Source organism: Thrips palmi, unplaced genomic scaffold, assembly GCF_012932325.1.
Source record: "Thrips palmi isolate BJ-2018 unplaced genomic scaffold, TpBJ-2018v1 HiC_scaffold_10, whole genome shotgun sequence".
In the NCBI taxonomy this organism is placed as follows: domain Eukaryota; kingdom Metazoa; phylum Arthropoda; class Insecta; order Thysanoptera; family Thripidae; genus Thrips; species Thrips palmi.
Genome location: NW_023144621.1, coordinates 16,977,134 through 16,994,622, shown reverse-complemented (window position 1 = coordinate 16,994,622; position 17,489 = coordinate 16,977,134). Strand labels below are relative to the sequence as shown.

At 63.0% G+C, this 17,489-nt stretch overlaps 1 protein-coding gene across 1 annotated transcript; it reads left to right on the top strand.

Moving 5' to 3' along the window:
* Positions 1-6,097: 6,097 nt before the first annotated feature.
* On the top strand, positions 6,098-13,039 carry LOC117645768 (cadherin-related tumor suppressor-like). Its single transcript, XM_034386168.1, has 2 exons — positions 6,098-11,243; positions 13,034-13,039. Exons 1-2 carry the CDS (start codon positions 6,120-6,122, stop codon positions 13,037-13,039), a joined length of 5,130 nt encoding a protein of 1,709 aa, XP_034242059.1. The 5' UTR covers positions 6,098-6,119.
* The last annotated feature ends 4,450 nt before the right edge of the window (positions 13,040-17,489 follow it).

Here is a 17,489-nt window from a genome sequence, read left to right as displayed (position 1 = left end):
TTTCCCCGTCATCCGGAACAAATGGCCAGCATGGCCGGCATGGCGAGCAAACGCCAGAAAACAGTTTGCCATCACACGCGTATGTAGTGCCTAATTGCACTGGTGGCGGGGCGGGGCGGGGCAGGCGTGGCGTGTTCGCACGCGCGTTTGTCTGCCCGATTTTTCATAGCGATATGAGCGATTCTTGTTCCCGTGCGCATCATCATTAACGAACCGCGCGGGCCCCTCGGCCGCCCAAATCGACCGACATTGTTGTGTTTATATTAAATAATGTGAACCAAAAATTTAAAATTATAGAGAGGTCGGCGGGTATCGAACCCGACCCGAGACTCTTGGCGCGGTTCCCGGTTCCCCCCGCGGCACTGCTGCCAACTGCTGTTGCCCTTTTCTTTTCTTCCCGCGCGTAATTCCCGCTTTTCCCGCCGCGCTGAAGACTGAGCCGTTTGCGCCTCACTGTCTCTCTCGCACCTGCGCGGGTCGCCCTGTGAGTGGGAGAGAGACAGAGAGTCTGCTGCAAGTGTGCCCGAAGGAGGCGCAGCGAATAGGGCGGGGCGGGGCACCTATGGGCCCCATGGGGGGTAGCGTGGCCGGGCAGCCCCGGGCCGCAGGGGCCGCAGGGGCCGCAGGGGCCGATCTGCATACCAGATGGGTGGTTAGCACGGCGGCACGGTCGACATGCTGGTGCACTAGCGCTTGCTGGCTTGCTGCGTGCGATTGCCTTGCCCAGCATTACCGTGGGGCGTAAACGTATGCCGAGGCGCGCGGGGCGGGGCGGGGCGGGGCGGGGTGGACAACGCGTCGCCATTCATCTCGCCGGCGCGAACGCCCCGCCCCACCCCGCCTTCAACCCTTTGCTGTACAGTGCGCGATTGCCGCGATTCCCGCCCGAGCACCCTTGACGCGCAGCTCACGCGTGTTGGATGGGTTGCCTGCCCGGCCGGCGTTCGCAGCCACCCTGCCGCCGCCGCCTCCTCCGTCGCTGCCGAAGTAGGGCTCTCGAACTCACGTGTAGTACGAAATTTCCGGAAACCGCCACTGTGAAACAAAACAATCGACCCCGTGCAAGCAACCAAATGGTGAACATTTGTCCCGCAGGCGTATTTTCCACATTCCTGCGTGTCCCGGCGCCGCGCTCAGCCCAAAGGCCTGACGGCGTGGGTGGGAAGTGTGGAGGCGCCGAGAGCGACGACTCCCGAAGCTGTGTGTCCTTCTGACGAGCCTGAGGGGTCCGAGGGGCGTCTCGAGACTGCGGCGGGCCCTTCAAGGGCCCAACTGTGTGGCCGCGGCCCCAGCCAGCAGCGCCAGCAGCCACACTCGGGACGGGGGACCGTAGGGGACCGGGACTCGGTCGTTGGATATGGAAAGTGAGATGGGACCCACCAGCGAGAGTCGAACCCGGGGCTCGACGGCTTAACCGCAGCAATTAGTAGAGAGTTGGCGGTACACTGTGTGTATGCGCCCCTGCCTCCCATGGCCTGGCCGGCCTGCTCGGCGCTAGCTCGGCGCCGCCTTGCCACCACCCTCCCGCCAGCAGACTGATTCCGAGAGTCGCTCTGTCTCTCTCGCTCCTAAAAGGGGCTCCCCATGAGACCGAGAGAGACAGAGCGACGAAAACGCGGAAAACGACCCTCGGAATCAGTGGGCTGCTTCAGGAGCTTCGGCAGCGTATCTCGTTTTTCGTATCGGTGGGGCCGTATCTGTCATTTGTCGAAGCTCCTTATTCCCATCGGTGGTGGTGGTTGTTGTTGTTGTTAATGATGATGGATTTAATTGGAGAGGTTGCCCTGTCCGGGTTGACGTTTGGCTGGCTGGGCGTTCAAGCGATATTGTGACAAACGACGACCGAGCTCGACGGTCATCCATCGGGACGCTTTGCAGGAGGTCCATAGCCGGCCATGGCGGTGCAGTCAAAACCAATTTTAATTGAAAGGATAAATTGCGGCGGGTTTTATCACAATCGGTCTGGACGGGGATTTCCTGCGCGGGTCAGTGAGATCCATCCACGTTTTGACGACTGTTTGAGAACCACGTACCCCACAGCCAACCAAACTTGCAACTCGTCGCTGCATCAGCAGGTGTCATTATTTTCTTCTTCAATAAATCCAACGGTGGATCTGGAACAAAATGAGCTCTGTTTTCGGAGCGAGGAATGACCAGTGGAGGAGTGAGGCTGATAGTCGGCCGACCAATGACGAAGCCGATCTGGTTGGTCACGTGTGAGTCACGGTCCCAGAAACGGACTGTCGTATTCTTCTTCCGCCTCACTTCGGTTTTAAAAGACGCCATTTTAAAATGCATTTCATGTTGGCATTCACCGCAAGCCAAGTAACTTTCCTACTTTTGATTTCCCTTGATTCTTTGTTCCGGCTTGTCCCATTTGACTCCGTTGCGTTCCGTCCCCGCTTACACGCGGTCCCCGGACTCGACAATACCGCACGGGGAGGCCTGGCTGGCCTGGGCGCGTCGCCGCTGCAACGTCTTCGACTTTTCTGCAGAAAAGTCGATGTTCTGGCAGCGACGGGTTGGCTTTTGGGAGCCGGCGGCACGGCGCGGCACGGCACGGCCACCTCCATGGACTCTGCGTGGCACGGCATGGCACGGCGTGGCACGGCGTGGCACGTCAGCCGAACCGAACCGGAGCACCGTGCGGAGTGGCGAGCCTGGCCGAGCCTGCCGTGGCCTCGCAGGTGCGCTGGCAGGTAGTTGGAATGAGAGGGGGGAGGGGGAGGGCGGGGGTGGACTATCTATTGATAGACGGGAAGTCTCCGGCCTCCGTCGTGACCGCTTTCAGTCCAAGGAACCTTTTAAAAAAAGTAAGTGAAACGGACAAAAAATAAAACAATCAATAATGAAGTCATGGACACCGCACGGGACGGACGAAGTGCAACATTGCAGTGGTAGAAAATAAATCGGTATCCATCCACTGGCTGCCCGGTGCCTTTGGCTTATCGTATCTGACACGAAGTGCAAACGAGCGACCAACTAAAAACAACCGATCGAATTAGAGCTATTGCTGACGGCGGAAAAGGGTGGAAAAGGTGTCTGTGAATCAAATGGCGTGGCCTTTTTTTTTCTCTCGTGGAGCGCGAGACGATACTAAAAATAGGGCCGTTTTCTTATTACCGTGTTGTAAATCAGTCGAGTCGAAAACGGTTCCCTGGCTGGCCGCCGCGTCGCCGCGTCGCCGCGTCGCCCAGTCGTCGGGGACGTCGACCAAGGCATGCCAACTTCCAACTTGTCCGAGACTGTCGAAGACTTGTCGAAGCGCGTCCCCCGTTGACAGCGGCCGTGGCGTCCGTCGACGGCAGATTATCCAAACTGAACACGACGGCTGTTTTGACTGCTGCAGCGGTTTTTACTCTCTTGCATCTTACACTCACCTATTTTCCGATCGCGAGGTTAGATTTTCTTCGCCCAGTGTACTGTGTATATACGCGTGCTGGCAGACGATAGCCGAGATGCAATACCTGTACTCTCGCTTTGAACTGCATATTGGGGGGGGGGGGGGGAGTTGAACAGCAGGGCGGAGTAGGCGTTGTAAATCACCGAGGAGGGGACATTGACGGGGCTGTCGGACCATTATTGCGCGTAGTCTACCTGGAGGGGGAAGACGGGAAAGGCGTAGGCCTGTAGGCCCTCTCGGGCGTTCAGGTCTCCTGAGTCTCCTTCGCCTTCCCTCGTCCTTCCCTATTTCAGGGCGACGTCAGAGCAGATGCGTGATGTGTGCGGTGCAGTATGGATAGCGAATAGATGCACGACCGTGGCCAAAGAACCCTCCTCCCCTCTCCCCTCATTTTGGCAATCCTCACTGCCGCTCCGGTGCACACATCCCACGCAACCCACCCACACATTCGCACGCACTCACACACACACACACACACACACACACACACACACTCACACACATTTTTCGAGATGACAGCCGTCAGCTTGATCCGATGGATGATGGATATGGAAGCCCGCACGCGAAATAAAATAAAACACCCTTCCACCGTTATTGTCTGCGTTCTATCGTTGCCTGATAATGCACGCCGCGCTCAAATCAGATTTCCCTCCTGATCGCGGGTCCTACCTGCCCACCCCCACCCCACCCCAACGCCAGACCCTTACGTGCACCGCTGGGCTACGCTGGGCTACCCACAGAGCTACCTGGTAAGTACCCGGTGCGCCCTCTCCGCCCCCAGCCTATCTACCTCGGGTCTTCATCGCGTTTAGTTTGGCCCATAAAACTGTGAGTGTGTGTGTGTGTGTGTGTGTGTGTGTGATGTGAGAGTGGGGGAAATTACAAGCGACGGGGAAGGAAAAGGGTATTCATCCACACCCCTATGATTGCACCGAGAAGGTGTATTTTCAGCCGCTTCGCCCGGCGGCTTCGCGCCAGCTTCGCGCGTGAAAACAATAACTCTAGTAGAACTAAACCGGCACTGACCCCGCCTGCACATACCCCTTGCACAAAGGACGTCCGGCGTGCGTGGCTTTGAGAGTCACTGAGGCGCGGGGTCTCTCCCCCAACGATTTGATTCAACGGCGACTTTTCGTTCGAGTGAAGGGCGCGGACTGGCCTGCGGAGCCTGCGGTGGCATGCAACAGCAGTGCTTCCATCGCTCTGTCTCTCTCGCACCCCTACGGGCAGCCCCGAAAGTGCGAGGGAGACAGGGCGGGCGCAGGACAGTGCCCCGAGGACACCGAGGACACGCACGCAGTGTGGAGCAGCACGCTGCAGCACACTGGGCCGGGCCATGGCCGGGCGGGGCCGGGGCCGAGCGCAGGGCGTCCAGGGCGATGGGCAGACAGGTCCAAAACACGGCCAACGCCCCACTGCCCCTCGCCGCGCCACGCCGCCACGGCCGCGCTCTGAGCTGCCGGACAAGGCCCGGCCCGGCAGGCCCGGCAGGCAGGACAGGCAGGACAGGCTGCCCTGCGAGCCGGCCGGCCCGCTGCCAAGCCTGCTGCCTGCGGGCTGCGGCACGCTGCGGCTTGCGGACTGGGCTGAGGACGCGACGCCATCTTGAATACCAATCCTCCCTAGCTAGATTCCCATCCCAACCTGGCCTGCGCAGCCTGCGCCAGGGCCCCCGGGCTCCGAGTGTGTGTGTGAGTGCGAGTGTGTGTGTTACGGACAAGAAAGGGAGCAGTGGAGTACTGACCGACCCTCCCCGGGAACGGCGCCTCGCACCGCCCGTGCCGCGTCGCCGCGTTTTGCCGGCCTTCGAAGGGAAGCACTGGACTGCGTCCTCGGCCACGGCCTCAACCACAACCTCGGAGGCTGGGCGGCGGCGCTGTGGCGGAAGGGGCCGACGACGTCCTCCAGTGTCGCGACGTCGACGGCGGAGTCAGGGAACGTGCCGCGGTGCGCCGCGCGCGGGGAGCACCTGTGTGTTCCAGACGCCGACCGCCACGCCGGCCGACCGACCGGCCTCGCTGGGCTGTCTCCGAAGCGCGGCGCGCACCGCGCGTCTCTGTCGCACCCACGCCCTGCTCCGCTCCGCGGCCCGGCGGCCGTCCCCGAAGGAACACCCGAACGGCCCGAACGGCCCGAACGGCCCGAAGCCGAGTCGGAGCCGAATAGGGTAGGGGCGACGTACGACAGACCGGGCTGGCCGGACAGGCAGGGCTGGCAGCCCGAGCCGTAGGCGGACGGTGGACGCACAGGTGGGGTGGGGGCTCCGGGGCCCTCTCCCCCACGCCCCGCACCCGCCCGGAGCCGAGGGAGGAGGCGGGGGGCGCGGAGGGAGGAAAGGAAGCTCCAGTCAGTGAGTGCCGGGACGGGACGCGAGCAGGCTCGTACGCGAAAGAAGGCCGGGGCACCGCGTCGTGCCGAAGTGTACCGAATCGAATCGAATCGATTCTGAGCCCCGTGCAAACGAGTGTAAAGTGCAAAGTGGATACTACCAGTGGATACTTCTCAAGGATACGTGCAGTGCAGTGTGTGTAGTGATGTGGTGTAGAGTAGTCATGGTGCTGTAGTGCCTCCAGAGGCCATGCGCGCCATGCGCACGCACGCCGTGCAGGCCCTCCAGGCCGTGTGCGCGCTGCTGCTGTGCGCGGCCGTGCTGGCCGTGCGGGCCGTGCACCCGCCAGGGCCATGGCCGCCGGGTCCTGGCCCCGGGCCCGACCAGATGCAGTCGCGGGCCGTGGAGACGCGCGTCCAGCTCGACATCCTGGAAGGCCAGCCCCGGGGGACGGTGGTCGGCGCCATCCCAACCAAGCCCGGCTTCACGTACCGCTTCAACGAGCCGCCCAGGCAATTCACACTCAACTCCACCACGGGCGAGATCCGGACCACCACCGTCCTGGACAGGGAGTCGTTGCGCAACGAGCGCTACGACCTGGTGGTGCTGTCCTCCCAGCCCACCTACCCCATCGAGGTCCGCATCGTGGTGGTGGACATCAACGACAACAGCCCCGAGTTCCCGGAGTCCTCCATCGCCGTCAGCTTCTCGGAGAGCGCGGTGGCGGGCACGCGGCTGCTGCTGGACGCGGCGTCCGACCGCGACCAGGGCGTCAACGGCGTCTCCAACGACTACGAGATCGTGGACGGCAACGTGGATGACAAATTGAGGCTGGAGGTGACAGACAACCCGGCCGGCGGCGCGTACCTCCACCTGGAGACGACGGGGAAGCTGGACCGCGAGACGCGCGCCCACTACCGCCTCAACATCTCCGCCAGGGACGGCGGCACGCCGCCCAGGCACGGCTACCTGCAGGTCAACGTCACCATCCTGGACGTCAACGACAACCCGCCCATCTTCGACCACTCGGACTACACCGTCTCCCTCAACGAGTCCGTCACGCCGGGCACGGCCGTGCTGCAGGTGACGGCCACTGACTCGGACGACGGCGACAACGCCAAGATCACGTACTACCTGTCCGACGCGGAGCGGCAGTTCGCCGTGGACCCGGAGACGGGGGTCATCACGACGACGGAGGCGCTGGACTGCCCCCGGCAGCAGAGCTGCCCGCAGGCCGACGCCGGCCCCGACGGCCAGGTGGCGGCCCAGGTGCCGCCCCGGCGCGGTGGCTGCCCCAAGTCGTGTGTGTTCACCGTGTTCGCCAGGGACCACGGCAGCCCTCGACAGGACGGCCGCACCTACGTCACCGTCAGCCTGGTGGACGCCAACGACCACGACCCCACCATCCGCTTCCGCTACTTCCCCGCCACGGCCACGTTCGCCACGGTGGACGAGAACGCCGCCAACGGCTCCGTGGTGGCGGCCATCTCCGTGGTGGACCAGGACGAGGGCCCCAACGGCGCCACCACGGTGGCCATCGCCGCCGGCAACGAGCTCAACCACTTCCGCCTCGACTCTCTCAACGACTTTGACATCGTGCGCGTCAACGGCGTGCTGGACCGCGAGCAGGTCAACAAGTACAACCTGACGATCGTGGCGGTGGACAAGGGCTCGCCGCCGCGCACCGCCACGTCCTTCCTCATCATCCAAGTGAACGACGTCAACGACCATGAGCCGGTGTTCACCAAGAGCGAGTACTCGGCCGTGCTGAGCGAGCTGGCGCCGCCCGGGACGTACGTGGCGGGCATCACGGCCACGGACGAAGACACGGGCGTCAACGCGCAGCTCTACTACGCCATCGTGTCGGGCAACGACCAGCAGTGGTTCCACGTGGACGGCGCCTCGGGGCTCGTCACCACCAGGGCGGCCCTGGACAGGGAGATCCAGGGCACTGTCGAGCTCAACATCTCCGCCAGGGACGGCGGGCCCAACCCCAAGTGGGCCCTCACGCAGCTCAAGGTCACCATCTTGGACGAGAACGACGAGAGCCCGCGCTTCTCGCAGGACACCATCAGCGTGTCGCTGGCCGAGGGCACGCCGCCGAACACGCTGGTGGCCATGCTGACGGCCGCGGACCACGACCAGGGCACCAACGGCAGCGTCACCTACTCTCTGCAGGCCGACAGCAGCGCCATCACCAAGGCCTTCGCGCTGGACTCGGTCACCGGCCAGCTGACCACGAAGACGCTCCTAGACCGCGAGGCCACGCCCAGCTACGAGATCGTGGTGCTGGCCAAGGACCAGGGCTCACCCGTCAGGTCCTCCACCGCCACGGTACACCTCACCGTCCTGGACGTGAACGACAACTCACCCGTGTTCTACCCCGTGCAGTACTTCGCGCACGTGCAGGACGACACGCCTGTGGGGGCGTCGCTGGCGCGCGTGACGGCGCGCGACGCGGACGACGGCGACAACGCGGTGGTGCGGTACTCGATGGAGAGCGGCGGCGAGGGCCTGTTCGAGGTGGACGAGGCCAGCGGCGTGCTGTCGCTCCGCGCGCCGCTGCGGTCCGCACAGAAGTCGCTGTACCGGCTCAAGATATCCGCCAAGGACGCCGGGGACAGGCGCGCCGCCGAGGACTGCGTCGTCGAGGTGGTCAAGAGCCGCGCCCTGGAGAAGCTCCAGTTCGAGTCCCCGCGCGGCTACAACTTCACGGTGCTGGAGGACGACGCCAGGGACGAGGCCGCGCTGGGCCGCCACGTGGGCCAGGTGTCCGCGCGCGGCGAGTCCGTCAAGTACCGCGTCGTCGACGGCGACCCCGACAAGGTGTTCCACATGGACGAGCGCACCGGCGTGTTGTCGACGGCCAGCCGCGTGGACCGCGAGCAGGCCGCCGCCTACCGCCTCACCGTCACGGCGCGGTCGGGACTCGCCATCGGCCAGGTCGTCATCAACGTGACCGTGCAGGACGTCAACGACAACGAGCCCAGCTTCCCCAAGGACCGCGAGGACGTCCGCCTGGCAGAGAACGCCGCCGTGGGCCAGGAAGTCTTCCTGGCGCGCGCCCAGGACCGCGACGCTGCCGCCAACAGCCTGGTGCGCTACAGCCTGAGCGTGAACCCGGACGACCAGTTCCGCATCGTGGACACCACCGGCGTCGTGTACCTGAACCGCCCCATCCTCACGGACCCCGGCACTTCCATGCAGCTCGAGGTGACCGCCTCGGACTCCGGCCGGCCTGCGCTGTCGTGCCGGCTGGCCGTCGTGGTGACCGTGGAGGACGTCAACGACCACACGCCCGTGTTCGACCACACCTCCTACGAGACGTCGCTCCTCGAGTCCACGCCCGTCAACAGCCGCTTCTTCGCGCTGGCCGCGTCGGACCAGGACCTCGGCGCCAACGGCCTGGTGTCCTACAGCATCACGGAGGGCGACGGCGAGGGCAAGTTCGGCGTGTTCCCGGACGGCTTCCTGTACGTCCGCAGCGCGCTGGACCGCGAGGACCGCGACTACTACGCGCTCACGGTGACCGCCAGCGACCACGGCCAGCCGGCCCGGTCGTCGGTGGTGCCCGTGGTGATCCACGTGGTAGACGAGAACGACAACGCCCCCGAGTTCAACAACGCCACGTTCAACCTGGTGCTGCGCGAGAACGAGCCGCCAGACACGTTCGTCGGCAAGCTGAGCGCCACGGACCGCGACATGGGCCGCAACGCCGAGCTCACATTCTCCATCGCCAGCACCAACAACGACTTCGCCGTGGACCCCCGCAACGGCTTCATCAAGACCCTGCACGTGTTCGACCGCGAGGAGCTGCTCCGCACCACCGGCCAGAGCGTCGTCACCCTGGAGGCCTACGTGTCCGACAACGGCACGCCGCGGCTCCGCGACAAGGTCAAGGTGAACGTGTACATCGCGGACGTCAACGACAACCCACCGCGGTTCCTGCGCACGCCCTACCGCACGCAGATGTCCGAGGGCGCCAGCGTGTCCACGCAGGTGCTGCGGGTGTACACGTCGGACGCCGACGAGGGCCTCAACGGCGACGTCTTCTACTCCATCCTGTCCGGCGACCCGGAGGGCCGCTTCACCATCGACGAGGCCACGGGACAGATCACCCTGGCCCGGCCCCTGGACCGAGAGACCGTCTCCAAGTACACGCTCGTCGTGGTGGCCATGGACGCGGGGCTGGCCGTCAGACTCAACAGCACGACCACCGTGACCGTGGACGTCCTCGACGAGAACGACAACGCCCCCGAGTTCACGCAGAGCGAGTCACACATCAACGTGATTGAGACCACCGCCGTCAACACCAAGCTCATCCAGTTCCGCGGCTCCGACGCCGACCTGGGCGTCAACAGCGAAGTCACCTTCTCCATCACGGCCGGCAACCGCAGGGACACGTTCCACCTCAACGCCAAAACCGGCGAGCTGTCGCTGCACAAGCCCCTGGACTTCGAGGACCTCAACGTGTTCACGCTCAACATCACCGCGTCGGACGGCGGCAGCCCGCGCTTGTCCACCACCATCCCCTTCAAGGTGACGGTGGAAGACGCCAACGACAACCCGCCCGCCTTCCCCAACACGGCCATCGTCCGCCAGATCCGCGAGGGCATCCCCGTCAACACGCCCATCGTGACGGTGACGGCCGAGGACCCCGACAGCGGCGCCAACGGCAGGATCGTGTACTCGATCGCGGCGCAGGAGCCCGAGGGCCGCAGCAACCACTTCGGCATCAACGCGGCGACGGGCGTAGTGCACACGCTGCTGCCCATCGACCGCGAGGCCGTGGACACCTTCCGCCTGACCGTCGTGGCTTCGGACCAAGCAGAGCCGCCCAGCGCGCGCCTCAGCGCCGAGAAGCTGGTGACCGTCATCGTGGAGGACGTCAACGACAACGCGCCCGTCTTCACCTCCATGGCCGCCGTGGTGCTGCCCGCGCACGGCGACCTGGTGACCACCGTGGTGGCGCAGGACGCGGACTCCGGCAGCAACGGTCTCGTCACCTACGAGCTCGTCAGCGGCGACCGGGAGCTCTTCGCGCTGCAGCGCAGCTCCGGGGCGCTGAGCCTCCGCCGCGCGCCCTCGGCCGCCAACTACCGCTACCAGCTCGCCGTCAAGGCCACGGACGAGGCCGTGCAGGTGGACCGCCTCTCCACCGACGCGTACATCACCGTGCTGGCCGCGGGGGAGCCTGGGCCCGAGTTCGTCGGCGGCAGCGCGCGCGGTCAGGTCGCCGAGAACATGCCGGCGGGCACGTCGGTCGCCACGGTTCGCGCCGTGCTGCCCTCGCGGCCCGACGCCGTCCTCGAGCTCTACGTGACCAACGTGACGGCCTGCGGCTCCGGCGCGCAGGCCGACCGCCTGTTCGCCGTGGACCCCAAGCTGGGCGTCGTCTCGACCACGCAGCCCCTGGACCGCGAGGCGGGGCCGCCCTCCGCTCCCTGCTACAACGTCGAGGTCTTCGCCACCGTCGCCGGGGCCAAGCGCCCGCAGACTGCCATGACAACGGTGAGTGAGCAGCCCGACAGCACCGGTGGGCCAGGGGACCGGCGTCGAACCAAACGTGTGACCCCACCAATGTATTGCTCTCCAAACGAGAAATCCATTCATGGGGTCACACGTCCGGTTCGAGTCCTGATTAGCAACTCTGGAGCTCAAAATGCGTCTAGACTTTTGGCCGCCTCCGCCGGTCTTCTGGCCCACTGTGCGCCAGCCCGCGGCCTTGGACAGGTCGAACATGACGCAACGATCGGGGAGCAGGGCAACCGCGCTCTAATTACGCCCCGATGGTTACGTTAGAGAGAGTGTCAAACGTTCAACGAGTCTGGGCGTTACGTAAATTGCGCACCGAGGCCAGGTTGGGGGATGCGCCAAGGCGATAGGCCCGAGCCGCGCGGTGCTCTCCCCGAAGAGCGTCTCCTTGGCGACCGTCCTCACGCCGAGCCGGCTGAGAAAGTAGTCACGCGTGTAGTGGTGTGTGCAGTGTGCGTGCGTGCATGTGTGTGAGTGTGCCGGGAGCGGAGCAGAGCGCCTCCCGTAATGAAATGAAACATTCAACTTTTAAACGCACTTCACTTCCTCCCTCCACATTATCCTCATTATTGTGCTAAACACTCAGAACGGACCGAAGGGGGGAAGGGGAGGGGGGGGGGGGAAGGGGGAAGGCGTCACGCACCTCCCCCTTTTCTCCCTTGACCGCGTAGAGAGGATGCGCAGCCAAATTTTGGAAACGCTCAAAACTTCTCCAGTCTCTCGACAGTCCTCTCTGCACTGCAGTATCCCCGCAGCCCTGATCGCTCCGTTTCGGTTCGTTACTTGGCGCAGTCGAGCCTCCGCCGCAAAGCCTTCTGAATGGAGTCTGATTGCCCGATAAAAATCACATCCCACCTTTTTTTAAATCTTTTTATTATTGCGTTTCCACGAAATCGCGTCACCTGGCTTGGAGTAGGTGTCCGTGTGTGTGTCCGCGTGTCCGCGCGTGCTGTTGTTCTGTTGACCCTTTCCCCTCGGCTCGCGTTCCTTCTCTCTTTTTGGTCGAAGCAATCAGGCTTTCGCTTGTTTGGGTCCCCAAGTCGGCCGACCTTGTGATGCTGCGGTACCCCAAAGGAGGGGGGGGGGGGGGAGTGGGCGTTGTGGCCGTTCCGGCATCGGCGGGGTATCGAACCCCGCACCCCGTGGACGACGCAATCCGTTCCGCGCGTGGCCACTGCTCGACAAACGAACCGGAAGCGTTTTTAGAAATTTTGGAAGACAGGCAGTCACACTCGTGTTAGCGACATCACTGTCGCTCAGCAAACAAAACACAAAACATATCGCAAAGTAAAATTTTTCTAAGATCAAAAGTCACGTTTTCCCAAGATTTTTTTTGAAAACAGTGTAGCTTGCAAGGAGTTTTTTTTTGTTGGCAGGGCGCTTTGCATACAACAGCGTGTCGCTGCGGCACTGATAGATTTACACACGTCATACGCCACCATCCCACGGCACTCGCTGCCCTGCAGTGCCCCGCGCTGCCCCTCACTGCCCCTCACTGCCCCGCACACGGGGGCGACGCGGCGACGCGGGTTCAAACCCCATTATTATGAGGTCGTTCGCCGACCAGTGTACCAGCAGAGTTCGTGTCTTTTATTATTCTTTTCATTCGCCGGGCGTGGCCGGGTCGTTGCTCTGATCGGCGCTGCCGTGGCGCTGCCGTGGCGCGCCACACCGGGACCTGGCGCCCGGCGCACAGTTTCGAGCTTGCGAGTATTCGAGTCTCGAATTTTCGAGTTTTGAGATTAAAGATTCCTATTTTTTTAAAGTTTTGATTTTATTCGAGTTTAAATTTTATTCAAGTTTCAATTTTATTCGAGTTTCGATTCTATTCGAGTTTCGATTTTATTCGAGTTTTGATTTTATTCGAGTTTGTACTTTTGATCTTTTGAGTTTCGAGTTTTCGAACTTGACTGGAGTCCAGAGTGTCGCGCCGGGCCGTCTTGGCACGGCTGTCCCTGTGGCTTTGGCTGGCGTATTAGCATAACACCAGCAGGGCCTCGGTCGGCTTGGCCACGGGTTGGCCGCCTCCAGGACGTCCACAGGCCGTCATGGCCGCCACGGCCCGGCGACGCCAATTCATCAAAGTGCTGTCATCAAAAGAACATGGACGAAATAACTCATTCGTCTACCGGGACCTGGAATACACTATCACGCCTTCACTTAAAAATAATTAGCTCGGGTCCGGAAGTGTCCTGCCTCGCACAGTGGGCCAGAAGACCGGTGTAGGCGGCCAAAACTCTAGACGCGTTTCGAGCTCCACAGTCGCTCATTCGGCTCGAACCGAACGTGTGACCCCACCAATGGATAGCTCTCCGAACGAGCAAATCCATTTGTGGGGTCACACGTTAGATTCGAGTCCTGTTTCGCGACTCTGGAGCTCAAAACGCGTCTAGAATTTTGGCCACCTCCACCGGGCCATCAATTCGAGGTCGTGGAAGGCCATCCCTTGAAAGGGACCGCTGGAGGGCCGGGCCGTCATGCCAATCCCATTCCCATTCCAGGACTCGGCAGGGAAAGCGACCCTACGGCCCTACGGGTTTTTAAATTCCACAGCTTTTGAGACGTTATGGTATGATGTACCCCGCAGCGTTCACACGGTGTAGGGCCCTGTGTCTATGCGTGTGTGTGTGTGTGTGTGTGTGTGTGTGTTATTGTGTTAGTGTGTGTCGGTGTGTGTGTGCACTAGGGGAGCCGGCCACCCATCTATAATTTCTCCTCAACTTTACAGGAGATGAGAGGCGACTTGGCGTGTGTAGTACACAGGAGGTTCCGAAAGCAATTATGGATCCCGTCTGGTTCAAATTCAGGGCGTAGGTCTCGAAACGAGCCCAGCTCGGCTACAGTGTGTTACAGTGTGTTGCCGCCGCCGGTGCGGCCCGGAGGCCTGCACTGAACACCATGCGTGCCGTGTTGAGGCTGATGGACTTTTGCACACGCTGTCCGCCGCCCCCTTGCGTGGTTCCGCCGCTTTCTTCGCTCCGTCTCTCTCGCACTCGCGGGGCGTGCCGTGACGGTGCGAGAGAGAGAGGGCAGGACCGCGCCGCCCCGCGCATTTGAAATGCACTGCCTCTGCGTCATGTGCCCTACCCGCCCGCACGCCGCCTGCACGCCGCCCGCGGTCAGACACCGCCGAAAACGGTTCTCTTTTTACAGTGGGGGCTTTTGATTGGCAGCGCAGCAGCGCACGGTGCATACACGAGAGCCCCGGGGGCTCTTGGCAGTGGCGTGGCGTGGCGCGATGCAAAGTCTGAGCCTTCCGCTTCGCCCCGCTTCTCTTATCCACGTTGCTCGTATCGATGAAGTGGCGGCGATCGGCCGCGGCGTCCCGAAGCATTCCCGAAGCATTCCCGAAGCATTCCCGAAGCGGCCCGAAGCGTTGCCCGAAAGGCCCGAAAGGCGTGCAGGCGATGCGCGGCGTCGATAGGGCGTTCGGTCCCTGGACGGCCGCGGGCTGCGGCGCTGCGGCGCGGCCCCCTTATGTCAATAGCGCCTTGAACCAGGTACTACACTGCGAGCGGTACCCGGTACCCGCGAGCCTGGGCTTCGTGATGACGCGTTGCGTGCTGCCCGCGCGTCGGGGCGGGGCGGGGGCGCACCGACATGCTGCAGGTGCCGGCGGCCAAGCAGGTCGTGCACTCCGTGCCCGTGCTCTACCTGTAGGGCCTGCGGGTCGCGCGGAAGGGCGGGGCGGGGCGGGGCGGGGCCCACGGCGGGGGGCGTTCCCACAGGGCGCGGCAGCGGGCCGCCCTTGCCAAGAGGCGCGGCGGGGCGGAGTCATGCTGCTTCACTTGATTCGCCCCGCCCCGCCCCCCCCCCCCGCCCCGCCCCACCCCGCTCCGCCCGCGCCGCCCAACGACGGGCTCATTTGCATTAAGCGCTCCACAGGTTGGTTGAGCCACGCCGCGCCTAATCGTCGGCATGGACTGTCGCTCCGTCTCTCTCGCGCCCCGATGGGACGCCCCGCGAGTGCGAGAGAGACAGAGCGACGAAAGCACTGTCCGGTATCAGCCCTCGGGCGGCCCTAGGCAGGGCGCTCTAGATACTCTCAGTCGCTGTTTCGCTTGTCAAACCCCCACGGAATTTGTTGCCGTTATCAAATACTATCGGGATGCGGTTCGCCCCGCCCCGCCTCGCCACGCCCTGAGTGCCTGGGGCAACCGGTGGTCGGGTACGCCCCACGCCCCGGCAGCCTGGACCTCGGTCCGCGGCTGCGCGGCTGCGGCCCACGCGATGTTAGAGTCCCCGGTTGGTCGGCTCGCCCAAGGCTTGCCCCGGGCCAGCATGGCCGGCATGGCGTTAGGCCGGCGGGCTCCCGTAGGCTGGAAGGAGCTCACGCAGTGTGCACGCAGTGCTCACAACACCAGGATGCACAGTGGGCCAGAAGACCGGCGCAGGCAGCCAAAACTCTAGACGCGTTTTGAGCTGCAGAGTCGCTAAATGGCTCTCGAACCGAACGTGTGACCCCACCAATGGGTTCCTCGCGCGGGGAGCAATCCATTGGTGGGGTCACACGTTTGGTTCGAGTCCTGTTTAGCGACTCTGGAACTCAAAACGTGTCTAGATCTTTGGCCGCCTCCGCCGGCCTTCTGGCCCACTGTGAGGCTGACCCTTTGTTGCCAGGACGCCCTGGGGCAGTCTGGGGGCAGTCTGGGGGCAGCAGCGGCCGTCCAAACACGCACACGGTGCCGCATGGTTTCTGTAAAAGAGGAGGAAGATGTTTTTAAATGGAAGCAGGATGACTACAAAATTAGGTGCACGTCAAAAAAATCCAACTTTAATTTTTTTTAAATGCACGGAGCGTTACGGCCGACTAAATGCAAGACTAAATGTGTCCCGGTCGTCATCAGCACGACGGGTGCTTGCAGTGTGATGGAACCGGAAGTGTTTTGCACTTTTTGGCGCTGCTTCGCATTGCTTCGCATCGCCTCGTCTTGCCTCGCGTCGGATCGTCCCCTCGCTTCTTGCTTTACGCCGGGCTTTTCGTTTAGCAGAGGGGAATTAATTTAGGCAAAAAGCGCCGGGGATTGTAATTGACTGGCTCGATGCGGGTTGGAGGTGGTTGAGGCCTTGGGGGCAGTGCACTGGCAGCAGTTCAGTGCCGTACCGAATCTCGCTTCCCGAGCAAAAAATGGTATAAGCCGTTTTTAAAGTGTCGCGAGCCTTACTTCCAACTTGGCGAGAGGACGAGGCGAACACGGTGAATGGCGTTTGAAACCGGGACAACGGCGTGCAGACCCGGGTCGCTTCGTCGCTCTGTCTCGCTCGCACCCGCACGCCAGGCCGGCCAGGCCCCGACCAGGCCCCGCGAGTGTGACAGAGACAGAGGCCGCTGCACCGCTAAAAGGCAGTGCGTCCAGTTAGTTTTTCATCCTCGCCTTGTCGGAGGGATTGTGGGACTGCGGGGCCTGCTCGCCCCAGAGCACAGTGGGCCAGACGACCGGTGGTGGTGGCCGAAATTCTAAATGCGTTTTGAGCTGCAGAGTCGCTAAATAGGACTCGAACCGAACGTGTGACCCCACCAATGAATTACTCTCCGAACGAGGACTCTATTGGTGGGGTCACACGTTCGGCTCGAGGCCCATTCAGGGACTCTGTAGCTCAAAACCTCAAAACGCGTTTAGAGTTTTGGCCGCCAGCACCGGTCGTCTGGCCCACTGTGGGTCGGGCCTGCAAGGGCCTGCACGAGAAACGGCCCAACTGGTTCTGTCGCACTGCGTCTCCGCGTCCCTGGAGGCTGAGTGGGAGGTCTCTCTCTCGCTCTCACGGGGCGTACCGGAGGGCCCACAAGGCCCGTAAGGGCGCGAGAGAGACAGGCCTTTCGGAATCAGCCCGCTGTCCCTGCCTCGGCCTCAAACTGCGAACAGCAGTGCTCCAGGCTTGGCCCCGCTTCGCCAGTCCTCCAGGTCCCCGCTGCTACTCTGCCGCCGCCCCGCCCCGCCCCGCCCCGCCCCCCCGCCCCGCCCCGCCCCGCCCCGCCCCGCCCCGCCCCGCCACGCCCCGCCCAGCTCCGCACGCAACGAGAAAGGCGCCACGCGTGAGCCAAATTCCAGCAGGGAGGTTTTCCCGCTCTGTAAGTGCGCACAAGCTCGACCGAGGGCTGACCCACTGTACAATTTTGTCTGCAATGCATGTGGGAAGGAAATGTATGAGATTCCTGCTGTACTTGCCCACGTTTTGCCTGAGGCGCATTTGCCGTTCGAATGTCGAATGCCCCCCTAATTT

Bases quoted from the DNA above. Each gene is read 5' to 3' on its own strand.
- LOC117645768 (XM_034386168.1), top strand. From the start codon at position 6,120: ATGCAGTCGCGGGCCGTGGAGACGCGCGTCCAGCTCGACATCCTGGAA.